Source organism: Calypte anna, chromosome 28 (genome assembly GCF_003957555.1).
Source record: "Calypte anna isolate BGI_N300 chromosome 28, bCalAnn1_v1.p, whole genome shotgun sequence".
Taxonomy (NCBI): Eukaryota; Metazoa; Chordata; class Aves; order Apodiformes; family Trochilidae; genus Calypte; species Calypte anna.
The window spans coordinates 4,860,011-4,884,535 of NC_044273.1; the positions used below are offsets into that span (position 1 = coordinate 4,860,011).

The 24,525-nt window shown below is 43.0% G+C and overlaps 1 protein-coding gene across 6 annotated transcripts in view; it reads left to right on the forward strand.

The window, feature by feature from the left end:
* The window catches only part of PTBP1 (polypyrimidine tract binding protein 1), a 28,681-nt gene extending 5,118 nt beyond the window's left edge, over positions 1–23,563 (forward strand). For 2 of the 6 annotated variants that reach the window (XM_030466245.1, XM_030466246.1), the window contains 13 exons: positions 9,881–9,953; positions 10,878–11,050; positions 12,076–12,222; positions 12,580–12,732; positions 13,436–13,546; positions 13,829–14,003; positions 14,610–14,699; positions 15,917–16,059; positions 18,763–18,796; positions 19,321–19,413; positions 19,742–19,958; positions 20,188–20,265; positions 20,619–23,563. In XM_030466245.1, the coding sequence (XP_030322105.1) occupies positions 9,881–9,953; positions 10,878–11,050; positions 12,076–12,222; positions 12,580–12,732; positions 13,436–13,546; positions 13,829–14,003; positions 14,610–14,699; positions 15,917–16,059; positions 18,763–18,796; positions 19,321–19,413; positions 19,742–19,958; positions 20,188–20,265; positions 20,619–20,751 (1,620 nt within the window). In that variant the 3' untranslated portion in view covers positions 20,752–23,563. Of the gene's footprint in view, positions 1–6,273; positions 6,361–9,880; positions 9,954–10,877; positions 11,051–12,075; positions 12,223–12,579; positions 12,733–13,435; positions 13,547–13,828; positions 14,004–14,609; positions 14,700–15,916; positions 16,060–18,762; positions 18,797–19,320; positions 19,414–19,741; positions 19,959–20,187; positions 20,266–20,618 lie in introns of all 6 variants that reach the window. The other 4 variants (XM_030466243.1, XM_030466244.1, XM_030466241.1 and 1 more) reach the window with 4 other exon arrangements.
* Positions 23,564–24,525: the final 962 nt, after the last annotated feature.

Sequence of the window (24,525 nt, forward strand, 5' to 3'; positions counted from 1 at the left end):
CAGCCCTGCAAGTTCTCTTTAGTAGATAGTGTGTGTGAATGTTGGCCCTCAGAGGAGCAATCCAACAGCTTTTTTTTAATAGCCTGAATAACGTGGTGTTAGTGTCTTCATTATTAACTAAGAAATTGAGTTGCATGTGGCAACTTGAGCAGGCTGGTGAAGTGATGAAGTGTGTGATAGCAGAGCTGAGTTGTGTAGTGTGAGCTCTGTTGGGTCTACAGAAACAAAGTAGGGACATTAAGAGTGAATTTGCTCCTAGACAGCAAATAGATTTTTTTTTTTTTTAATTGAAAGTACAAAATGAGATCACTGCTGTTAAGTACAGGGATGTTTGCTAGTGCTCTGGGGTTTCTGGGAAACACTGAATGCATGGAAGAGCTCTGTTAATGGCTGTAGGGGAAAGGTTATTCTACCTTTTCTCACAGGAGAATCTGATATTGGATTTAATTGCAGTGCCATGATAGTGTCTGGTTCTGTTTGAGAATGCTGTCTGCTGCAAGGAGTTCAGTTTGCCCTCAGAGGAGGAGGATAAAAGGCTTGGGCCTGGACAATAAGGCTGGTTACTAGTTCATAGCCATAATAAAAAATGGAGTCAGTCATCCCTTAGCTGCTGTAGGGTAGTTTGATACAAGATCTTCCAGAGCACTGCTAATCTAGACAGAAGTCTTCCCAATTTTAACTATGTGTAATTTACAACTTTACCTTTCTGCAGCTTTAAGAAGTGGTTTTACATAACAACTTGACCAGGAAGCTTCTAAAACTGTAATTGTAGTCCTCAGTGAGTCTTGAAAAGCTTCAGGATGTGGTATTGCATATGCCTCATCACTCTCATCTTGGGGGTGATTTCAGTGCAGTACAGTGAGATGTCTAAATTGAGGGTGGGAGGAATCCCATGCAGGTGCTTTCACTTCTAGCACAGAGCTGCATCAACAGTTATGCCAGTTGTGCAGTGTGAGACACAAGTGTGCATAGAAATGAGGTTTCTTGTCAAGTTAGACCAGGCAGGTTTTAAAAAAGTTGACTCAAAACTTAAGAGTGGCAGAAGCAAAAAGGGAGGTTGTATCATCTTGATGAAGGTAAGTTTAAAAATTATTTTTGACATAGCCATGTTATCTGATGATGTTGAAATAAGACATTGAAATGCCAGTGTAGATCATGCAGTAGAAGTACATTCTTAAAATGTGATGGTGTAACATGTTATAGGTGGTGTAGATTTGCTTAGGTAAGTCAGAATCTTGTCTGCTGCACAGCTAGAACCAAAATGAAGGCTTCTCTTAGCCTGCACTCTGCAGCTGTGTGCAGGGCTGCTACATCCAGACAGCTTCCCCATTCTCTGCTGCTTCTGAACTACAGATCTCTGACTCTAGAACTCATGCACAGAGGTACAGGCAGCCCTGCTTCAAAACACTGTAGCTGATGGCTTCTTAAAAAGACTTCTCTCTGTGGTGAGTGTAAACTCTCATTGGCTGCAGCCCTTCTGAAGTTTTGTTGATGCTTCTGTGTGTTACTTCCATCTCTCCTCCTTTGGTTTTCCAATAAGTAGTGTGAAGGGACTGCAGCAGTTTCTGAAATACCACAGAACCATTTCAGTCTTGTCTTTGCTGAAATAACTCCAGTGATAGAGCTCTGTCCATCCATCAGCATTTGTTTGATCCCTGGGGCATCACTCAGATCACTTCAAGGATTAACTGATCCCCCCCTTCAGAAGCAGATATTCTCTGTAATTGCTTGATAACTTCATCCTGTGGAGCTCCAGTTTTGTGATGTACTGACTTCATAAAACATTCATAAAAATGAGTGCAGGTGGAGATGGGGCTGCTCTGTGAGTGTCTGTGCTGAGAACTGTGCTTGCAGGAGAGCTTTCTGGCTGAGCTGCTAGATTAGACAGGAAAATTTCAGCTGGAAAAATGTTCATAATCAGAGGTGTAAACCTAATCATTCTTGCCATGGTGTACAGAGAAGGTAGGAATGGTACTCCATCCCAGTTCTAGTGATTGTTCTGAGCTCTTTGGGATGCCTTCTGTAAATTAAGTCCCCAGGATGTTCTCATGGCTTATGCTGCTGCCTGATGGTCTTGTTTTTAATCAGGTAATTGTAGTAGCTGTTCCTGGGCTTCACATCCAACCTAGTCCCCAGGCTCTTCAGTTTGAAGTGTGTGAACTTGTTTAGGAAGCTCATCACAATTCTGGTATGGGGCTCTTGATGCACAACCTTCTGGAATGTCCTGCAGATGAGAAACACATAATTTAAGACATTTCTTCCCATAATTTCATGGCTGTCTGTCAAGGACATTTGAAGGAAGGAAGCATGGCCTTAAGATGGAGGCACTGTACGTGTGTTCTTAAGGTACTGGGTCTGACCCCTGCAGTTGCCTCTTATAAGTAATTTGATCAAGACCACTCTGCCTCCTTTCCCTTTCTGTAGTTTGCTGAGATACCATTATGTCTCCAGGGTGTAATGGTCTCTGGGTAGGACTGACTTACTAGAAAGAGTATGAAGTTGTGTTGGCACTCTGTAAAGTGGCATTTAAGTGATAGATACAGTCTCAGGAGAGTTTAGGTGCTGAAAAGTCTTGTAGTTTCTAGATTAGGTTGTGCACTCTGAAAGGCAGTGCTTCCAGGAAAAAGAAAACAAAACAAAACAAAAAACCTCCACACTTGTGGCATTTGAGAAGTTAATTTTTAAAACAGGGGTTGCTGGAGTGTGATAGGGGCTGTCTGCAGAGAAGTGATTTGTGATCAAGCCAGGATCTTTGCCATGGGAACAGTAATTATGGCTTCAGGCAACAGGCCAAGAATGTTGTGATGAAATTCCTGTCCTCTCCTATGGCTTTAGTTAGAGGCTGCAACAAGCTGACTCCTGTGGCTCTGCAACAGGCATGATCACACATGTCAGACACATGTCAGCAGCCAGGGACACGTGTGGCCTTTGGGAAGCAGCCTGCCAGCTGGTTGGGTGAAGCACCCAGCTTAATGTGTGCTGCACACAGATTTGTGCACCCCGTGTCTCCAGTTTGTAGGTAACACCTCTGCAGGGAACTGGTAATGCCCCTGCTTGGATTATGAGAACTGTTTAAATAGATGTGAAGTTTAACAGGAATTGAAGGTATTGGTTGAAGCACAGGTGCTAAGCAAGATTGCTGCCAAAGGCTTATCAGCTATGTCATCTGTTCAGAGGATTTTCTCCATCACATCTACACCAATTTGATGAGGAAGAGAGCTCACATTACTTGGAGTTGGAAATTATATAAGCTGTGAATCCTGTTGCAGATGAAAATCACTCAATAAAATGGTTGTAGAAAATGCTGTACCAGGCCTGCTTTGCCCTCTGATTATTTTAAAATGTAATATACATTAATTTATTCAACTTTATCTTTTTAATCCCACATTGGTCTCTGGGTCACTTCCATCTGTTTCCCCTAGGGTCAGATTATAAAATGGCAATGTGCTGCTGCCACGGGTGTTGCCATCTCCCAGAGTAAGCATTATTTAATTTCAAATTGTACCTGGTTCCAGTAAGGTTGTCTTTCAAGCTTCATAGGGGAACTTGTTGGATACTGTGCTGAGTTCAGCAAGTGTGTATTGGAAATCCCTGAGTACCAATTGCTCCATGTTTGCTAAAGCAGATTGCAGTTATTACACAACTGCAGTTTAGATGAGATTGAATTATCATGGAGTTCCTCCTAGACCCCCATGGTCAGTTTGCCATTTTACAGATTTGGGCACAAAATGTTCTTTCGTAGGTTCCATTTTCTCCCAGTGACTCACCCAGCAGTATTTTTTTTGCTGATAATGTTTGTATTCAGCTCTCCCAAGGACCTGGCTGCTCCTCTGCAGTGATTTACAAAGCTCAAGGTTGACTACTGGTTAAGTTTCAACTTGGGAGCAGTGTATCATAAAGCCTGGGTGTGTGCTACCCTACAAAGCCAGAATGACTGCATTACTGCAGCACTTTGGAGTTGGGGAATTTTGGGCTATTTAGAATGGCCACACCTTTTATTTGCTCAAAGGGCAGGTTTGTTTCACAGGCTGTCTCCATAGTAGCAAAGACTGAGAAAGAAAGTCCGGGAGGGGCTGGTGAGATGAGTGGGTGAGGATCTGGCTCTGCTGACTCCAGCCTCTGCTGGAGCTGCACTGCAAACCCTCATTGCAGAACCTCACATCAGGATGTGTCAGCAGTTCCTGTAAAGCTCAGGTTTATAGTGTCTTTTAGCCAAAAATCTGTGTACCATAGGATCAGTACCAGCTCTTGTGGCACATGTATGGTAGGAAGGTGATTTTTCCAGTGCACACCAAAGCCTTTGCAGTGCTCTGACCAACTAACCCAGTTTAAAAGATTCTAAAAATGTTTGTGTGTGTATCCAGGGTGCTAATGTGTACCTTGGTGAGAAGCTGAGCATGCTGGCCCTTTTGTAAAGATAATAGACCCAATCTTGTCCAGGCAAGACTGAGGTTATAACAAAAAGCCTGAAGTGGTGGGGACAGTTGCTTGCTGGCCCCAGCTGAATAGAGCATGGTTTAAAATCCAAAGTGTACTCAAAGCCTGCAAATAGGCTGATGCCTCCACCACAGGTTTGTTTTCTCAGTGCAATATGCTGACTGCTGGGTTGGACTGAATTTGAAGAATGATACAGGGGTGCAGTGAGCAATTCAGTGAATTAAAAAGATTCCCACCCCCCACCTCTTGCTGTTGGTTCTGATCAGATTGTAAATGCTGGGTCTCAAACAGGGTGCAGCAGAGAGCTGAGCCTCCTGTGGAAGACAAGGAAAACTGGCATCCCTCTTCCTAGTAGTTTAAATTTAGTTCCATTCCTAGCTCTTGAATCTCTCAGCAGAAAAATGTTGGAATGTAACATGAGCATGAATGGTGATGTCACCAGACTGGATTTCTCTTACTGGTTCCTTCACAAAGTGGTTTGAGCTGTGAACTGAAGTATCAAAGCACATTCTTCCATTCCTCTGGGTCTGAACTCATACAGAGCCCTTGACCCAAACTTCAGAGACACTCAGTTCTTTCTGTGCTCCAGGAAAATTTTTGCTGCTTTGAGCAATGGCTTTGAGCTTCTCAGTGATCTGTATGTCAATTTGTGTGTAAAATATTATGGTCGTCTTACTGGGTCCAAAATGCCTTTACAAGTGTAGGCAGAGGGGAGCAGAAGAATATCAGACATGGTGGTTTTTTGTTTGGTTGGTTTTTTAATTTCTCCTTGGAAACAGACCAAAGCCTTCTCCCTCTCACAGAGGAGGGACACTGCCATCCTTGTAAAATTGTTAGGGCAGTCTAAGATGCTCCATATCCAAAGGAAAGAGAATGCTGCTGCTCTGTAGCATTTCCCCCATGAGCCAAGGAAAGAAATGTTTTTTCTCAGCTCTTAGGCTTGGCTAGCCTGTAGCTTGCTGGCCTTTCTCATACTGCTCTTCCTTCCCATGTGCCCTTTTTGCCTTTGCTTTAATTTTTGCTTTCCTCCTGTAGCACTTGCTGCATTCTGAAAATTGATTGTTACCATGTAGTATCACCTATTTGCACTGAAATGTGTATTTTTATGGCAATTTAGTTTGTTTCTAGCCTTTTGCAGAGGCAGAATGCAGCTGATTTATTGTAATCTGTTTAAAATAAGTGACTGGTTCTTAAGTAGGTAAAATATTACCCAGGGCAGCTGAGAATTTCTGTAGTATTTGTAGGGGTACTGGTAGGAGATGAGAGTCTCTGGCTTCGTTCCAAAGTATGGGGTGAAACCCAGCAAAAAAGAGACAATTTAGAATTACTGTACAAGTTAGCAGTTGCTTTTTAAGCTCTGAAAGCCTGGACTAATTCAACTTCCTCTCCCTGTTTTAGAAAAGGGGAACTGAAGAATTACTGATAGCAAGATTGCAGGAAGCATGGGTGTTTTATGAAGTTAATGCAGCTTTGAGCACCAGACCTTTTGTAGCCAGGAGTGTGGCAGACAGGAGGAGGCTGCTGTCATAGAAACACTCCCAGGCAGTGCTTCACCTGGCAGTGTGTGTGCTGCCTGGTGATCCTGCTGGCAGCAACAGCCTTACCCTGGTCTAGGTAGGGTTTGGGCAGTGTCATTCCAAAAGTGGTATTTGTTTTTCTCTTTAACAGGAAAGAGGAGATCTGTTTTTGTAAAAATAAACCATTTTTTTTTGTAGTGCTGTGTTACCACTAGCACACTGTTGCTTCTGTTAATCTCGTCATATAAAAAAAAATACCAGCTGCACAAGAATTAGCTCAACAGAAATGTCAACGTAAATTAATGCCTCTTGTGAGCAGGGATGTGAACTTCAGAGTCTGAAGAACGGTCTCGAACGAAGCGCTGCACAGCCGGGCCCTCCCCGTGGTGGTCGGAGAATAAAAAAGGTAGAAAAGTAGTGTTCTGGGTTGATATCAGCAGCTGAGCACCCACACAGCCCTGTGCTTGCCTCCTCCCCTTCCCTGGGTCTGCATAGTTTTCAACTTCAATAAAATAATGCAACACTTCAGAATCAGCAGCTCTTCTACTGGGTTTTATGGTAGAGTTTAAAACACCTGATGGATACCTGGTTGGGAAGCTCTTCAAAGCAACCAGGCTTGTTTTGGTTCCTCTGGTTGTGTTGAATTAGGCTGTTTGGTATGGAGCAGAATTTGGAATTTCTGACGTGGTTTTAAACCTTATTCAGAGCTTAGAAGAGGAAAGCAACATCTCTTTAGTCAGGAAAGAGATGGTGGGAATCACTGCAAGTTTAAGGACAGGCCACAGGTAGAGGCTCAGGTTGGGTCACTCCTAAATGCAAATCTCAAAATGAGATTTCTCCTGGTCATCCAAAATCAGCTCCAACAGTAATGGAGAAAAACCAAGCACTGATGAGAAAGTCCCCCTGGATGAAGCTCCTTCGTGCTGGAGGCAGCGTGGTCTATGCCCACTGAGGGTGGCAGCACCAAACCTGGTGTGGTTCTCCTAGGTTTCTTCTTTAAAGCCATTCTTTTAAAGGGAGTCTGGAATAATTTTTGGTATAACTTGACAGTACTGTGTATGTACTGTCTATAAAATTCCTTGTTTAGAGAAAATACCTTGAATCATTGCAGTTTCCCAACTGCTGCAGTCTTCCCTCTTCGTTTGCATGTACTTCCAGCTGGGAAGCTTACAAATTGACTGCTGCTTCTTTTGATGTGGAACAGTCATTCCCCTCTGCCTCCTGGCTCTGGTCACAGCTGGCAGTGAAGACTGTCTGCAAGATAAGAGGGGAGTGGGTTTGAAATTGCTCTCTCATTAAAGAATCCCAGCAGCCCTGAGCATTCCTTGTCAGATTGCCCTGCAAGTAAATTTTCAAATATGTGAGAAAATGTTTAAAATAAACAAGCCATTAGGAAAGTTAAAATTCAGAGAATTTAAATTCTTTCCATAATAGTATAAATGTTTGTTTTTCCAGTTTATCATTTCCGTGAGAGCCAAATATGTGGCTTGTTCAGGGCCTTTCCATGATGGAGTGCAAGGGCTGCCCGAGTGTGCTTGCACCAGGACACCAATCCCTACTGGGAGTGCTGGAGTTCTGCGTGTGCACAGATTTCCAACCTGCTACTTAAGAACACTTTGAAAAGCTTGTGGCCCACTGGGGCTGGCTGCAGGGTGTTTCATGAGACCAATAAACCCCTGTCTGCATTGGTCAGGCTGTTGCTTGCTGGTGAAGAGCACCCAGACCTGAAGTCTTTGCAGCAGCTCAAGCACAAGAGCAAACTGGTGGATTTATTTTTTTATTTTTTTAAGCCTTGGAATTATGCATTAATTTGAGTCATCAAAAGGATGGGATCACAATCTAATAGCCTCCCAGACTAGCTTGCCTCTCGCTGTACTTGAATCCAAGTGCTAATTAGACCAGCTGTTAAAAGGCCTATTCCTAATTAAGTCACCCTGTCAGGAGGAGCCCTCGCTGGCTGCCTGCAGCCCCTGGACCTGGTCAGTGCTTGTAGGTGACCAGCAGCAGCACAACCAACCCCAGCTTTGGAACCTGGCCTAATTTCTCCTGTTCAGAACATCAAAGTCCTTGAGCCCGTCTTTGAAGAGCTAGCAGTGAGTAGTCAAACAAGAAATTCAAGATTTGAGTGGGGAAAGAATAAAAAAAAACCAAACCTGAAGCTGTCTGTAATTCAGCATGGTGGGGCTCGCTCTGACCTACTTTTCCAGGCTGTTTGCTGGGGAAGCAAGCAGAGAGCTTTTGTTGTCCTGCAGATACTGTTTCTGCAGGTGCCACCAGATACCAGGAGTGGTGGCAGGTAGAGTTTCTGGTGGCCACGCTGTGGAGCAGGGTATGTTTCCATCGAGGTCGGGGGTGGTCAGCCAAGGCAGGGATGAGCTCTGTTCTCTTTTCTGTCTGTTGATGAAGGCCTCTCAGGGTGGCATTTCAGTGTAAGAGCAGTGCAGATGATGGTGAGAAAGAGCTGTAATATTTTCAGTTTCTGTCATCATCTTTGCTCACAGTCTGCAGTGGGATTTGAGGTCCTGTGTTCAACTTGTTTGAAAATCAGAAGTACTGATTTTAAGCTGTATTATTTAAGTAAGTATAGTTAGAGCTGGGAAGTAACTTGTTTTATCTTGGTAGTTTTTTGTACCTCCTACTAGGATTAGACTAGTCTTGGTCAGGTGAGGTGATATGGATGGCTTTACAGGGAATGTTATATGGACCTGGAACACATGCATTGTGTACAGGAACGTTGTGTGAATAGATGGAATTATACTTGCAGCTCCTAAAAAGCCTAGAATTAAGTGCAGTTCTGTAATTCTGCAATTCCAGTTTGATTAGATAGTCTCAGCTCTCATAGGAGTTAATTTTAGAGTTTTCTGTTGTTTTCTTCCTTCATTGAGTTGAAATGCACAGAGCTGCAGTAAGAAGAACAAAAGAATCAAGGTGTTGGGCTGTGCTGTGCTACTCACAGCTTCTTGTTTTGCCAGTAGCTGTGTTGGTCTGAATGTAGAACAAATAGTGTGGCAGGCAGCAGAGGATGGGATTACAGAGGTTTTGTGCTGGTGGTGCTCGGGTTTCTCTGCTCCAGGATTCAGAGACAGTCAGACAGACATCTTTTGACTTTAATGCATTTACTGAGACCTCCTGGTACCGTTGTCCTTGAAGCTGTTGCTGCCGTTCTGGGGGTTGTGGCTAGAAGACAGCAAAGCAGTTCAGACTGTTGTGCTAGAATCCTAATTATATGTGAACCTAGTTCTGTTGTGAAATTTAAAAAGGAGCTTTTTGCCAGTAGGTTTTCTTTCTCATCTGCCCCTTTTTTAGAGGAATGAGGGGAAGAGAGCTTAGTTTATTTCTGGTCTCATTTTCTTCAAGTTACATCTTCTGCTTGTGTCTGGAAAATCCACATCTTTGGTTTATAATAACCAAGTCATAAACTAACAGTTTTGACCAGCTTCTTGGTAACTCGTCTTTTGCTTAAGACTTCCTTGCTGCTGGTAACCCACTGTGAAATAATCTGTCTTGATGCATGCCTGGATGCATTTCTGTTTTGCTGTTCATGATCAGCTACGGTATTGTTCTAGCTTAACCTGAAAGAATGACAATTTTGTCTGCTCTGAGGAGTCAGAAATCAGTTTTGTGAGGTACAACAGGATGCACGATGTGACATTTAGTGGCTTCAGGCAACTCAGCAATGCTTCAACTCCTAAGATTCCTAATGCTTAGCTGAAAAGAGATATTGCACAGTGCTGCTCAATTACTAAATTGGATCTTTCTTATATTTAATTTATGGAGGTGAGGTTCACTGCCCACCGTCAGTATGTTTTCACTTACACTTCTGTTCAGCTTCTTTACAGCTTAACCTCAATGATTCTGCTTTAGGAGTACCTGAATAGAATTTAGTCAATATGTTGTCAGTTTACCTTTCATCTTTTCTTTTCCAGCGGGGAGCTGAGGAGCTTTTCACTGCTTGTGTTACTAACGGACCCTTTATCATGAGCGGCAACTCTTCTGCAGGTAATGTTGCTTATAAAATACCTCTTTGTAACTGCTTCAAATACTGGGAGGACATCTGCTTTCCCCCACTTAGTCTTAATTTTCAAATGTCTTTGTTTTCAGTATTTATTGATCTTTTTGTAGGAGTTGATAATAATAAATGTCTGCCCCATACCCTTAAAAGTGGAGTGGACTGAATAGAACTGTTGCAGGACAGTTGCTAAAATGACTTCACAGAACATGCAGGATTTACTGTTAACTGTTACACACAGTTGAACTTCATATGGGGTTATTTTGCCTGCATGCAGTAGTTTACTGCTATTTGGGAATCTAGAGGTTAGTAATCCCACCCAGGATGCCATCCCTAGGGGTTCAGGCCAGAATTTTGCCCTTGGTGTGCTGGTCAGTGCCTTAAATTGTCTCTGAGTTTCCACTGTCTTCAATCTGTGGCCTTACAGGCTGGGGCAGATCATGTCTTTGGGGAGAGTTTTTGCCATATGTCATCCAATTAATCTAAAGTTGCACGTTGGTTTTTGTTTTAATCCTGCTTGCATTAAGATGTCCCCTTTACACTGCTTCATGGCCAAGAATGCCACAGCCCAAGTGACAAGGAGTAAAGCAGTGATCTAGAACTAGTGGCTCAGACCCACACAAAGCAGAAACCTGGGGACGTGTGTGCTGTAACCAAGCTGTGAAATGGCCACTGAAAGTTGATTCCACTGCAGTGGCATTCAGCTACGTCACTCACAGTGTGTAATTTACAAAAAAAAAAAAAAAGAGTAAAACCATGTGTCTTTAAAATTGAAGTATGGAATTTCTCTGTAATAGAGTAATAACTGGATGGGGAGCACAAACTGTGTGTCAAAACTTGTGCGTGTGTTCTTTCAAACCCTAATAAGCTTCCTTTCAAACTATTAGTAAGCAGCAACTCTTCATTTTTTACAGCTAATGGAAACGACAGCAAAAAATTCAAAGGTGATAATAGAATTGCTGGGGTGACCTCCCGGGTGATCCATGTCCGTAAGCTCCCCAGTGACGTCACGGAGGCAGAGGTCATTTCTTTGGGCTTACCTTTTGGCAAGATCACCAATCTTCTGATGTTGAAAGGAAAAAATCAGGTATTGTTTCTGTAATTGAAAGCAGGGCTTGTGTCAAAGGCTTGATGAGTTTGTCATCAGTAAACAAGATCCACGTTGTTTAAACAACTGCCATGTATTAGGAGTCAATAACTTCTGCATACTATTACTTTACTTTTCCATGATTATCCCATGAGCTGTAGAAAATACTATTTTCAGGCTCTACAAGGAGCTAAGCCCATAATTATAGGTTGTCACTTATAATTAGCATTATGCCTGGTTTTTAAATTACAGACCAGGTAAATTATTTGGACAGCAGTGACATGAGTTGGCCTTTTTCACTCCAGCTGGCTTGACAGTTGAGTAACCAGCAGTGTAACTCTGCGTGTTAAGGACATCTTTGCAGATACAAGAAATTAGCTGTGTAAAGCTGAAACACTCTTGGGCAATGGAGAAGGTGTGCACTAATTCAGTAACTAAAATTGTCTTGCAAATTAGGAAGTAAAAAAAGCAAGCCAGCTTTAATCATTGCTTAAAATACTATGGCTTTAATCTTAATATGGAAATGTGCCTCTGATACATTGCATGGTGTGATTATATGTAAGTACTTCATGTCCTGGCTTGCTACAATCCCTTACATTTTTGTTTTGAAGTAGAGAGGAGGCTATAAAGGTACAGAAGGAAATGGGCTTACTGCTCAGAGGAGAAGCATGGGAAGTTGCTTCATCCACATGTTAAGAACCTGGATTATTGCTGTGTTCTTGCAGACACTTCTGTCACTGCCAGTTTCCTAAATATATGTAGCATGGAGATCTTGGGGCAGGGCTGAAATAGTACATGTGTTAACTTAATCTGGACAGGGAAGATCCCAACTTGTTGTGCATTTTGTTGTTAATTCTTTGTTCAAAAACTTGCATGTAAAAGCAGTTATAAAAACCAAATCCAATTACAGTTTAACTGGAAGTTCCTCCTGAGGGTCTTGATGGCAGGGTGCTGTTCAGTGTTAATGCTGTCTCCTCGTGTGAGCTGTTTGGTAAAATGTCACTGTTGGCTTTGACTTTGTGCAGGCTTTCATAGAAATGAACACAGAGGAGGCAGCCAACACCATGGTAAACTACTACACCACAGTCACTCCAGTCCTTCGGAACCAGCCCATCTACATTCAGTTTTCCAACCACAAGGAGCTGAAGACAGACAACTCTCCAAACCAAGCAGTTAGTTTTTCTTCTTCACATGGTCATGCTGGTGGGAGGGACAGACAGCTCTCTGCTGCAGTTTTGATTGCAGGGCTGGTGTAGGTCTGGGAGGGTTTTGAGATCTGGTGTAACTATCGAAGTGCTAAACACCAGCTTCTGACTTTTGGAATAAAGTCTCCTATAAGGGCTTTTTTCCAGAGTCTTGCAGACTGTTAAATGAGCTGCCCATCCAGCCTTGGGAGCACTAAATTGCTTTTTCACGGTCTGCTAACTGTTGAGTTCTGGTAGTAGTTTGCAGATAAGAAGCTCAAGAAAAGCTGAATGTGTATTTTTGTAAGTGAAAGTGTGGGTCTAACAGAAGGTTTGGTTCTGCAGCGTGCCCAAGCAGCTCTGCAAGCAGTGACTGCTGTTCAGAATGCAGCCCCTGCAGCTGTGGATGCAGGAATGGCCATGGCTGGCCAGAGCCCTGTCCTGAGGATCATCATTGAGAATCTCTTCTATCCTGTTGCTCTAGATGTTCTGCATCAGGTAAAATATGTCATGACAGCTTCTTGAAGTTTGACCTGGAGGAAGTTCTGAACAGAGCTATCAGATTTCTACTTTCTGGAGACCCTGACACCTGCATGATTTCTGGGTTTGCTCCCAGTCTGGCTGGAGTTTAATTTCCAGATATTTGATAGCCAATCCATTTTGGTTGGATTACAGTCTAATACAGTGCAAGGGACAAATACTTGTTTTCAAGGCAGCTCTTCAGGATCTGATAAGGGTTTAGCAGACGTAGCTGCCACATGTCCTTTTTCAAGGGTAGGAGGAAGCACACAGTGTCCAGGTGTCCTTTAGGCAGCAGTCTGGAAAGCTCCTGCTATCTGCTGTGGTTGCTTAACTTAATCTTTGTTGTGTTTAAAATACAAGCTTGGCTGCATTTATGAATCCATGAAGTTCTTGGAAAGGCTCCAGTTCTTGGAGGTGCATGAGAATCTTCCCGTGTAAGAATTCATAACAAACTGCAGCAAGGGGGTGGCAGTTCAATCCCCCTGGTGTTTTTCTCATCTGATGCCATGGCACAAGTTAACCAGTATCCACTGTGAAGTTTAAAACCTTAAATGTTTAAGTTGGGAAGCTAAAAAGGTGAGAGGGTGACTTCTGTTGTTTCTGCTTCTAATAACAGAGATCAAGAAGAACTTAACTGACTGGGAATGAGATAACAAAATATGTAAATGTTATCTTGCAGATTTTTTCCAAATTTGGTACAGTGCTGAAAATAATTATGTTCACGAAGAACCACCAGTTTCAGGCCCTGTTACAATATGCTGACCCTCTGAGTGCTCAGCATGCCAAGCTGGTGAGTAGTGAGTGTGCTTGCAGTGCTGAACACCTGAACTGTTGTAACTTTAAGGCTTGCTTAGAAACTGCAGCCTGCTGGGGGATTTGGTGTTGGGCTCAGGTGAATGGGATGTTTCCCCCCAGAGCAGTGTGGCCGAATGCTGAGGAGGCAGAAGGAAGCAGTTCCTTCCCTGCTGCATCTGCCAGGGACATGCTGGTGCCTGGGGTGTTGTGCCACAGCTTCTCTGAGGTTTGTTGGTATGAATGCTTGGTGGGTGAAGGGTGGTTTGTTTCCTTGCAGTCTCTGGATGGGCAGAACATCTACAATGCCTGCTGCACGCTGCGTATAGATTTCTCCAAGCTCACGAGTCTCAATGTAAAATACAATAATGACAAGAGCAGAGATTACACCCGACCTGACCTACCTTCTGGGGATAACCAGCCCACTCTGGATCAGACCATGGCAGCTGCTTTTGGTGAGATTTCTTGAAGGAAAGCAGGACGAATAAGTGCTGTGTGTGTGTGGTTGGGAAAGGGGATGGGACATAATCAGGTTGTACAAACTTCTGGAATTCAACATGACTTAACAGAAATGGAGGAACCACTGAATCAGGCTGGTGCAAAATCCTAGCAAGAGCTGGGGGAGGTGGGTGGGTGGGTGGGTGCCTGCTGCTGTGGGTTGTCCCCCTCCTGCTGGGTAAGGGCTGCTGCAGGTTTCCAGCTGTGCTGCTGGTGCCATCTGCTGTCTTGCCCTCAGGGTGGGATCCCATCATCTGGGTGTTGGAAGGGGTGCTTTGAAAACTGAGCTGTGGTTAAACAGCTTCAGTGGTTAAAAAGCTGCTGGCTTGTGTTCTGGTCAACAGCTGTGTTCTGATGGTGGTTCCAGAAAAGCAGAGATAGAGGAGGAATAGTTTTGTCATTTCCTGAAGTTTAATCTTACTTTAGAAGCATTTGTGAATTACTGTTTGTTTTAGGGTTTAGCTTCCAACTAAATGGTTATGTTGAAGGACAGATGAAGATATTCCAGCTAAACAGAGAGTTCTTTTGCTAGTGTTTTTGTATAATGTATCTGTCTTTCCCAGGTGCCCCAGGAATAATCTCTCCTTCTCCATATGCAGGAGCTGGATTTCCTCCTACCTTTGCAATTCCTCAGGCTGCAGGTACTGTATTTCGTAAGTTGAAATTTAATATAGGTTTTCTGTTGCTGAAGAATCTTCATGTTTTAAAGCTAAGTAGTGATATTTTTGTTGGAGTTAGTCCTATAGCTTCTAAACCAGTATGAAATCTCAGCTAGGAATGGGGCTCTGCAGCTGTAGCACCTCTGACTAGGCAGTGTCCCAGTGACAAGAGGAAAATAGGAGTAGCAGGATGGGAGAGGCAGTAAAGGCAGTACTTGAAATTGGGGTAGGAGACATTTTTCTTTTTGTAATTTCCTCATGTGGTTGCAGAGGTTGGGAACTCAGGTTGACAGCTGCACATGTGGCCAAAAGCAAGGAACCTTTGTCCATTTTCCCCTCAATATTTTTAGTATAGTTAGGATTTGAACATGCACCTCACTGCTGCAGTTGCAGGGTGAAGTTTACAGCTCCTAAGAAACAACTTCTTGCTACTTACAGAAGTAGCCAAGTGCCTGAGATTAAAGCCTGGGGTTTTTCCTGTGAATACACTCCCTGGAGTGCTAGACTAAACAATTTTTGCTTTGTTTTCCATATTCTAGCAAGCTATATTGACTTCTTTGTAACTTTCTGGAGTTTCCTTGCTTATGACAAACAAGCACAGATCAAACTGTTGAACCACTGATATTTTGTTACTGTCCAGTCTGGGAAATGGGGAGAACTTAATGTTATTGATTGCTAGCAATTGTTTCTTAAACTTTCAAGCTCTTCCCTTTGGAGGAGGGCTCATACAGCCAGGTGCCAGCTGTTATTGTGAGAAATGTCTAGAAATAAAACTGAAATGTTTCTGTGCAGAAGAAGAGGTGTAGCTGATGGTACCTGATTGTGATCTGCATGGTTTAAAAACGCAGCATTTTTGGCATGCTCTGATTGAAAGACCCTTACAGATGCACTGTTTGTGATGCCTTCCCTGCACCACCAGAGCCAAGGCTTTGTGCTGATTCTGCTTCTTGTGAAACGTGCAAAATATTGTAGTCTGAAATGAAGTGCTGCAAGGCACCTGCTAAGCACCAGGCACTGCAAGAGCAAAATGAGACCCAGCAACGTTCCCTGCAGCACCAGAACCGGAGCCTCCTCTTGGCATTCGTGGTCACTGTGTTCTGAATGTGGATGTGCACGTGACAGAAACCATTCTGTTCTCCCTTCTGGTGCAGCAAACACACTAGAGTACGTGCTGTTGATTTCTCTGCTGGTTAATACTCTTTAATTTCCAGGCCTGACAATTCCCAATGTTCATGGAGCACTACCTCCTTTGGCTATCCCAGCAGCTGCAGCGGCTGCAGCAGGACGGATTGCCATTCCCGGCCTCACTGGGGCAGGGAACCCTGTTCTGCTGGTTAGCAATCTGAATTCTGAGGTTAGTGGAGTCCTAACTTTACTCTTTTTTTTCTCCTTCTGTTACCTTTGCTTTCACTTTCTGAACATTGTGCTGAAACTCATTGAAAGTGAAATCTTACTGTATCCTAAAGGAAACGGCAGAACTAGAAAAAGGAGATGATGTGCTCTGTCAGCTCTAAAATCAAAGCAGATCAGTACTCTAGTTCCTGAAGGGAAATGAGAAAGTCCATCTCAAATTAAAATCTTGCTCTTCTTTGGTTCAAAGCCAAGGATGCTGCCTACCTGCTTTTGTCCCATAAAGACTACAACGCCTGTCCCTTCCTCCCTCTTTTTTTATTTGGAGTCTCCCTGCCATTCCCATGAAATAGTGTCATTTGGGTCACAGAATAGTCATGTCCATTCTTTCTTTTTCCTTAGCATGTTCTAGTTCTTAATATATTAATTCAGAACTACAGAGAGAGTTTGTTCTGACCTTTGCTCTTTCTGTGTATAGTGTCTGGACCCCTGCCAGCTTGACCTTGTTACCTGTGCAGTATTTCCTCTGCCATGTGCTTGCACATTTTCCCTTTCCAAGATTCCTGGAAGTTTTTCCTTAGCTAAACCCCTTAACTCACAGTTTACATTTTCAATTCTGCTTAGTGAGTTGAAATATTTGGGTATTTTAAAAAATAAAGGAAGTGGTATTGGAACAATAGTTGTCTTCAATGAAAGACAGCATCATAAGGGAATTTGATAATGGGTATCTTGGATTTTTTTTCAGTCAGCTTTTGGCTCTTTGTTGGATTGAAAGTGTAGAATCTTTCAGTGTGTGCAGCTGAGTATGATGAGTCTCTGCTGAAAAGCATTTTTAACTATTGGGACTGTGCACACAAGTTAATACTACTTTGCAAAGCTGTGAAACTTACCAGTGGTGTCAGAGTAACCACAAAACCTCTTTTGCTTCAAAGGGGAAGCCTGGATGTGATGAATGATCAAAATATTTAACTTTTGATGAGATAAACCAATTAATTCAGTAGTTTGGATTGCTCTTTTTATCTGTCATGACTCTTTTCTCCAGGGCATGAAATAATGGCAGGGTCTGTGACACAGCTTTGGATGAATGACTCTTTCCACCTCAGAACTCCCTGCCATTCCAGGAACTGTCAGCTCTGCCTTGCTCTCAATGACTTGCTGTTCAAACAGAAGTCTTCAACATTAAGAGCTGGCATAAGTTGCTTTTGGCCAGTGTAACACTGCCAAGTGTGTGTTTCTGGGGATGGTTTTGCATTGTCTGGATGGCAGTGACAGGACAAAGAGCTGTGCAGTAGCTCTGAGCAGTGTCTGGAGGGTGTGCACAGCTCTTGGTTGGTCAGAACAAGCAGTTATTTCATGCCTTGTGGGTTTTGAAGAGCTCTTCACTATCCATCCAGCTTATCTTTGGGCTAGAGAGACTTTGATACTTGTACTGAAGCTGTGAACTAACAGACCTGAAACTTTTTCCATTGCCTGTATAATCAGTGTTGTAGAAACTTACCTGTGCCACAACCAGTTAATTAGGAGACAGTATTTCTCTGGAGTGACTGCTCTGCCCTTAACACAACTTTTTTTTTTTCTTTTTTTCTTAATCAGAATCACAGAAATTGTAATTACTCCACTTCTCCTTTTTTGTGATGAGGGGAAGTGTCTCAGCTTGCTCTGACTTTTGCTTTGCCTGCAGACAGGGGAGCAGAGCTTCTGCCTTTCAGGATCAGTTTTGGGGTTCTGCACAGGGTGGGTTCCCCCCTGCCCAGGGGAAGAGACCTCTGCTACAAGTGAAATACCAACCTCTGTTATAGTGAGCACTTGTGGCACATCTCTGGGGCATTTTGTAGAGACACAGCTGCTCATCCAGATCGTGTTTTGCTGTCAGGGGCTGATTGGTACCTAAATTGGACTTTCCTTGGTCTGGTACAGCCAAGTGTTGCAGTGTGGATTGCTTTCTGGAATCACTGGTCCCAAAGCAGCAAATATACAGCTGGGTTTGACATGGCCCAGGAAGGAATTTCTTCTAAAGTTCTTGTAATCAGAGAAAATCAGTCAAATTTTAAGGAATTCCATTGCAATTTAATGGAGTGTTAAAGCCTGTAGCAGTCACTCCTATGATACTGTCTCTTACTTCTTTGTATATCTTAAGTAAAAATGCCTTTTCTTTATCATTGTGTTCCACTAGGTAAAACCTATTAACTGTTTCTGTAAACAAGTTATTGTATGTAGAATTCTATAAATCTGACTGATGGAACACTACATATTTCCTTATGTATTTACTGACCTGTGTTTTTTGCTACTTTTTTCTTTTCTCCCCATCCCTGAATTTTTTTTCTTCCCCTGATCCGGAATTTCTTTGCCAACTGACTGCACGGTACTTCTGCTTCCTGTTGTTGCTTGAAAAAAAAAAAATATAATAATAATAAATAAAAAAAAACAACATTCCCTTTCCAAAAAAAAAAAACAAAACACCACAAAACCGACCCAAAAAAATAAAAATATATATTAAAAAAAAACCAAAAAACCCTGCTCTTCGGAAACCAACCTGCCCTTCAATATTAACCATCTTGAAAACTTCATCATCCATCAACCAATTTCGCCATTTCCTGCGGGGACTCTGCCCTTCCTCGTTGTGGACGATTTGTGCAACCTCGCTCTCCCCTTCGATTCCTTACCTCTTCCCTGTCCCTCCGCTGCCTTGCTCTGCTGTTCTCTAAAGAGAGTTACACCCCAATGCCTCTTTATTCTTTTCGGTATGTTATTATTCACACTTTTTATTACCTTGTTTTTTCATTTATTTGAGATTTTTTTTTTATTTTTTTTTTTGATACTTCAGAAATGTACAGTTTGCAGTTTGCCTTTTGTTTTGTTTTGAATGCATAATTTTGTTTTTACGTTGTTTACTTAGTTTGCCATTTAATTTAGTTTTGCCTTTATTTTATGTTCAGTTATGCATGGTTTATTGCTTTGCATGCCTTTTTATAAAAAATTTTAAATTGTGATAGCATGCTAAATTGTCCAGTCTTCTGGCAGTAAGATTTTTTTGCTTTTTGCTGAAACCCAGTGTCTTTTCTTTAATGTATTGTTCCATTATTATTCTGCTACATAAGAATTTTCCTTAATTAGAGCAGAATAAGTAGCCATGGTTGGAATGAGATCAGTTCTGGTTGTGAATGAATGTTTTTGCTGTTGGATTGATTAGCTGATATTAAGTTGAATGAGACTTCTTATTTTTTTCCCCTGCCTAAGACTGTTCTTGTTTCCTCACTTTTTAAAGGAGTCTATGGTGATGTGCAGAGGGTGAAGATTTTATTTAAAAAGAAAGAGAATGCCCTAGTTCAGATGACTGATGGGAACCAGGCCCAGCTTGGTAAGCAAGATTAAAAGCATCAGACTGTTAGCACGAAGGGACCTGGTGGTTAATTAAAGTGTTAATATCAGCATCCCCTTCTCTTCTGAATGTGTCCATGCATTTAATTATCTGCATAGTTGTAGTGTGGACTTGGGGCAGCTCCAGGGAAGCTGAGGTTGGTTTGTGCAGGGTCATCTAGAGGGCAAACACAACAAGCAGTGGAAGAACTGAGCAGTGGTGCCTGTTGTGCAGTTCCTGGAGGACGTGGTGTCTGCTTAGGGATGAAGTTGGTGTGAACAAGCCCATGAAACACCCTTGTAGCCAGTGCTGTCTCTCACCCTTGCAGCCATGAGCCACTTGAATGGTCAGAAGCTCCTGGGGAAGCCAATCCGTATCACGTTGTCCAAGCACCAGACAGTGCAGCTTCCCAGAGATGGACAGGAGGACAATGGTCTGACCAAGGACTATGGGAATTCTCCTCTACATCGTTTCAAGAAACCAGGCTCTAAAAATTTCCAAAATATCTTTCCCCCTTCTGCCACTCTTCATCTGTCCAATATCCCGTGAGTATCTGCATGGGGAGTTCCTGGATGGCTGTGTATAAAAGTGCTTGTAAATGTGGTGGGGGAGTAAATAGGGTCTGTTACTGGCTGAGAGGAAGAGAGTTTGCCCTTCTTTCTGTGGTTCTCTCAGTCCTCAAACTACTGGAAGAGAACTGAGAAAAGGCTCAGAGCTGGTTTTTAATTGTTTAGAGATTAAGTGTATATTTGACTGGAAAAACTTCCATTTCAGGCCTTCAATAACTGAAGAAGACCTTAAGATGTTATTTTCAAGCAATGGTGGCATGGTCAAAGGATTCAAATTCTTCCAGTAAGTATTTGGGACTTTTTTTTTCTCTTACACTGGATGAGAAGGGTAGAAGTACTTAGTTCAGCTTGAGTTTCAAGTCAGGGTAAACAGGATTATTACTAACACAGAGTCTGGAATAAAAAGCTGCAGAGTGACCCTGGACTTGGGTGCCTGGTGAGAATGAGTTGAAAACAAAGGCAGTGAGGGGTTTGTATGTGTATGTTTATCATACAGATACACTCCTTTGTATAAAAATAAAGTATTAATTGCAATAATTGGGTAGTTTTGTGCTGGCCTTGTTAAGAAGAAACCTTGGATGGAGCTGGGGACTCTGCATGCAGCAGATCTGAGTGTGAGTTGTTGTGTCTTGTCAGGAAGGACCGTAAGATGGCTCTGATCCAGATGGGCTCTGTGGAAGAAGCCATTCAGTCACTCATTGACCTCCACAATCATGACCTGGGTGAGAATCATCACCTGCGTGTGTCCTTCTCAAAGTCCACCATTTAAAGCTTTGGAAGGCCTGAGACAAAATGGACTTGACTTAAAACCTCTTGGGTTCAGCCTTGACCTTTTAAAGGCTGAACACTAGGGTTTCAACTTCCATCATTCCAGAAAAAAAAGCCACTTTAAAAATGCAGCTGAAGTGACCTTAAAAGACCAGAGATTTTATTTTTTTAAAGATAAATCAGTTTACCGGTTTTTAAAAAAAAAAAATTAAATCTAATTCATATTGCTAACCTTGCGGTGATGGGTAACAATCTTGACTGTTCAAATAAAAATCACAAGTTGAAGTTTACACTTTGGAACCTGCTCTGGGAAATTTCCCCTCCCCTCCTGCTCCTCCTCCCTCAAAAAAAGCAGATCCTAACAAGTTTATCAGGTTTCACATTGATGCCTTTTTTATTTTCTTTACCCATCCATGCCTTGAAAGACCTAAAACCACTGTGTAAAATTCACTTGAGCGCCTTCGAGTCAGGATTTTGCAAAGTGCATGGTGTGTAGGAGCTCCCAACTCACTCAGCACAAAAATAAGTTGCATTGATCTTACCTTAACTGTGCATCTGCTGTCCTGTGCCTTAAGCCCTTCACTGCTTTGGGGAAAACATCTGAACCTGCAGGGAGTGGATTGGGAGAGCTGAGGGGAAATGAGTGAGCTCTGGCTCGCTGCCTGTGGTGAAGGACAAGTGAAGCTGGCAAAGTGGATAAAGAAAATATTGGGCTTTGACTCTTGAGGCAGTTGTATCCCACTGCCTCTGAGATGTCCCAACCTGCACAGTAGTACCCTGGGTCTTCATGCCACTCCTGAGGCTGCGTGGGGTTTCTCACCATCAGGTGGGAGTCGTGTGAGATCCTCTCTCTGTCCCTAACATTCAGGCTGAGCAGAAAGGTCTGGGTGGGGAAGGGTTCCCAGGACAAATCACATTCCATTGTCCCCGTGAGTCACCAGGCTCTGCCCTTCACGAGAGCATTGATCAAGAGATGAAATTAACCACTGTTGGACACTTGTGAAGACGAATCATTAAGAGTTTGTCAAAATTGTGTGTGTGTATATATATATATCTAAATACTTGGCTAGGATTTGGAGAATTATTGGATATCCCACATTTAGAAAGGTGTTCATGTGAGTCACCTTCGTGCCCCTAATTTGAGATTAACAAGACCAGTGTAGCTCTGCCATCATTCTTATAGCATGTCTTCAGCAGTTGAGCTTTTTGTTTTAATTCTTGTATTATACTTTTTGATGCCGTTGCTGTCATCTGTGCCTAGCAATATTTCCAGTTGACCAAATATTCTAATCTCTTTATATGCAAAAGAAATAGTTTAAGTACCTTTTTATAGAATGATAAGATGGTATAAACGTAATCTAAATTTACTCCTTTGTGGTATTACCCTTGTATACTGTACTTTCTTTTTTTTTTCTTTTTTTTTTTTTCTTTTCTTTTTTTTTTTGTAATTGAAACTGTAGTGCAGGAATCTAGTTACCAGGCTGAGGTCATGACTGAGGGTGAGTAATGTAATGAAACCAATAAAACGTGGTAAGCAAAGTGTTGGAGATAACAAGCACGAGTAGCTTGTGAATTGAATTAAAAGGACCCAGGCTAAAGTTTTTACTTTTTTTAACCTGTAAGCCCAAATCTTTTAAATTATAGGAAGGCAAATGAAAGTAGAATGCATCAGGTTGTTGTTTTCTCAGTGATACAACCATTTTGTTTTGTTTCTGGCTTACAACTCTTTCCCAGGCCATTCTGCCTTCTCTTGTGTGTAATCCGATGTTGCCTTACATTTCCCTCTAACCTGCAACCTGTTCGGATGCAAAATAACAAAAGAATCTTGTACTTTTTTTCAGGGTTTTTCTGCAAATTGTGGACCAAAGTTTGTTTTTTAATCGTCTTAGTGTTGCAAGTTACGATTTCCTTGCTTAGTGTGGGAGCTCTTGACTTGTCTAGCACTGAGTGTTTGGAAAAGTCTTAACTTTTCATAGTTCCTCCCTGAACTCGAGGATGTGAATTATGCTGGAGAAGTGTGTGGAGTCTGAGTGAGGGTCCAGCTCGGGTTGCTGGGATGAGGTTGGTCTGATCCCTGCCTTCCAGAGGCTCCATCTCGGGTCTGTGGAGCAGGGAGAAGTTGGTGACCTCTGGTGAGCTTGGTCACGGCAGCCCCGAGCTCACCAGAGAGCTCCGGGTGTTTTTCCCAACCCTTCACCCCTCCGGAGAGGTCCAGGTGTTTTTCCCAACTCTTCCCTCTCCAGAGGGTGGATCCAGGGGTCTGGGTAGCTGTCAGTTTGCTGTTCTCCCTCCCCAGGGGAAGGTTTGGGGAGGCCCTGGCTGAGGATCCCCAGGCAACCCGAGCGGAACCGCTGTGGTTTGTGTTAAATGTGTTCAATCGGCCTCCCCCGGGGCACTGGGGAGAGGTTCATTGGAGTGAAACCTGTCTGGTGGCCTTCAACATGGATTTGGTCAACCCACAGGCTAGATGTAATTTGCAAAATGTAAGCAAATTAATTGAGGTAACCCCAAACCCAGGCAATTGTGGGTTTTTTCCTTTGGATCCCTGTGTTTGCATGTAAAGAATGTGAGTAACAAAAGGGTGTACATATTTATAATTTTTTTATACCTGTTGTAAGACATGAGGGGGCAGCAAAACCCAGTTTTTTATGGTGAACAGATGTATTGTATATTTTGATAACAGCTATTACAGGTTCAGTATTGTGGAAGGTGGGGTGGGGAGGGTAAGCATACACAACATCAGAATTCCATTGCCTCTTTCAAAGAATGTTTGTAATGCAAAAAGAAATGAAATTAAAACTATTTTATAACAACCTTTGTACCTTTCTGTAGCTCCATTATTTACTGTTCAGATTGTAGAAAGCAGTTATTGGCCAGTCTGTACTTGTGCTTTCAATAAATTTCTTCTGTATTCTTCGCTTCTGATTTTCCTATCTTTTTATTGTGCCTATTTTGCTTCTGATTTTTCCTTCTAATGTAATTTCAGCTGCCTCGTTTTACATAACTTTTGATTCCTCCCATCCCTCTGGGCTGGCAGAGTGTTTGTCCCTCTCAGTGTCTCTGTGGGGCGTGGGGTGGTGACAAGGACCTGGCCCCTCACACTGATACTCTGCCTTTGTCACACTCCAACACTTTTTTTACTTCATGTTCCTAAACTTTCCATGTATTCTAGCTAATGTCCATGACATAACCCCCTCTCACCTCACACAAGTCATACTCTGTGCTTTAGATGTGTTGCAGCTCACTGGATGTGCTGCCCTTCCACATCCATGGTCGGATTCCTGCTCCAACTCCTACCTTACTCATGGGTTACTCCCATGTGCAAACCCTGAGCTGTGCTGGGCACACCGGGCTGGCCCTTTGCTCCCTGAAGAGAAGGATCCTTTGCTATTTTCCAAAAGTCCTGGTTTTTGGGTGAGGACCTGAACCCCTGGGCGTTGTTGGGGTGCTGTGGGGCTTCTGCTCCCTTGGGGCAAGGAAGGGAGGGAGTTGGGTGCTTGCAGGGAAAGGACAAAGCAATTTGTAAGAGCCAGGTTGCAACCTGACCTTCCAGAAAGGGGGTTGGAGAACCGGGGGTGTCCCCAGCATCTCCCAACCTGGGCCCGGTGTCTCCGGAGCCTCACGGGGTGGTGGCAAAGCTGCAGCCACCATTCCTCCTGCGCCCTGGGGAAGGTGCGAGGCCTCCAGCAGCGTCCTCTGCACAGCCCTGTCCCCCTCGGACGAGTCAGGAATTGCTAATTAGCTGCCTGGTGCAGTAATTACGGCCTCCCAGCTC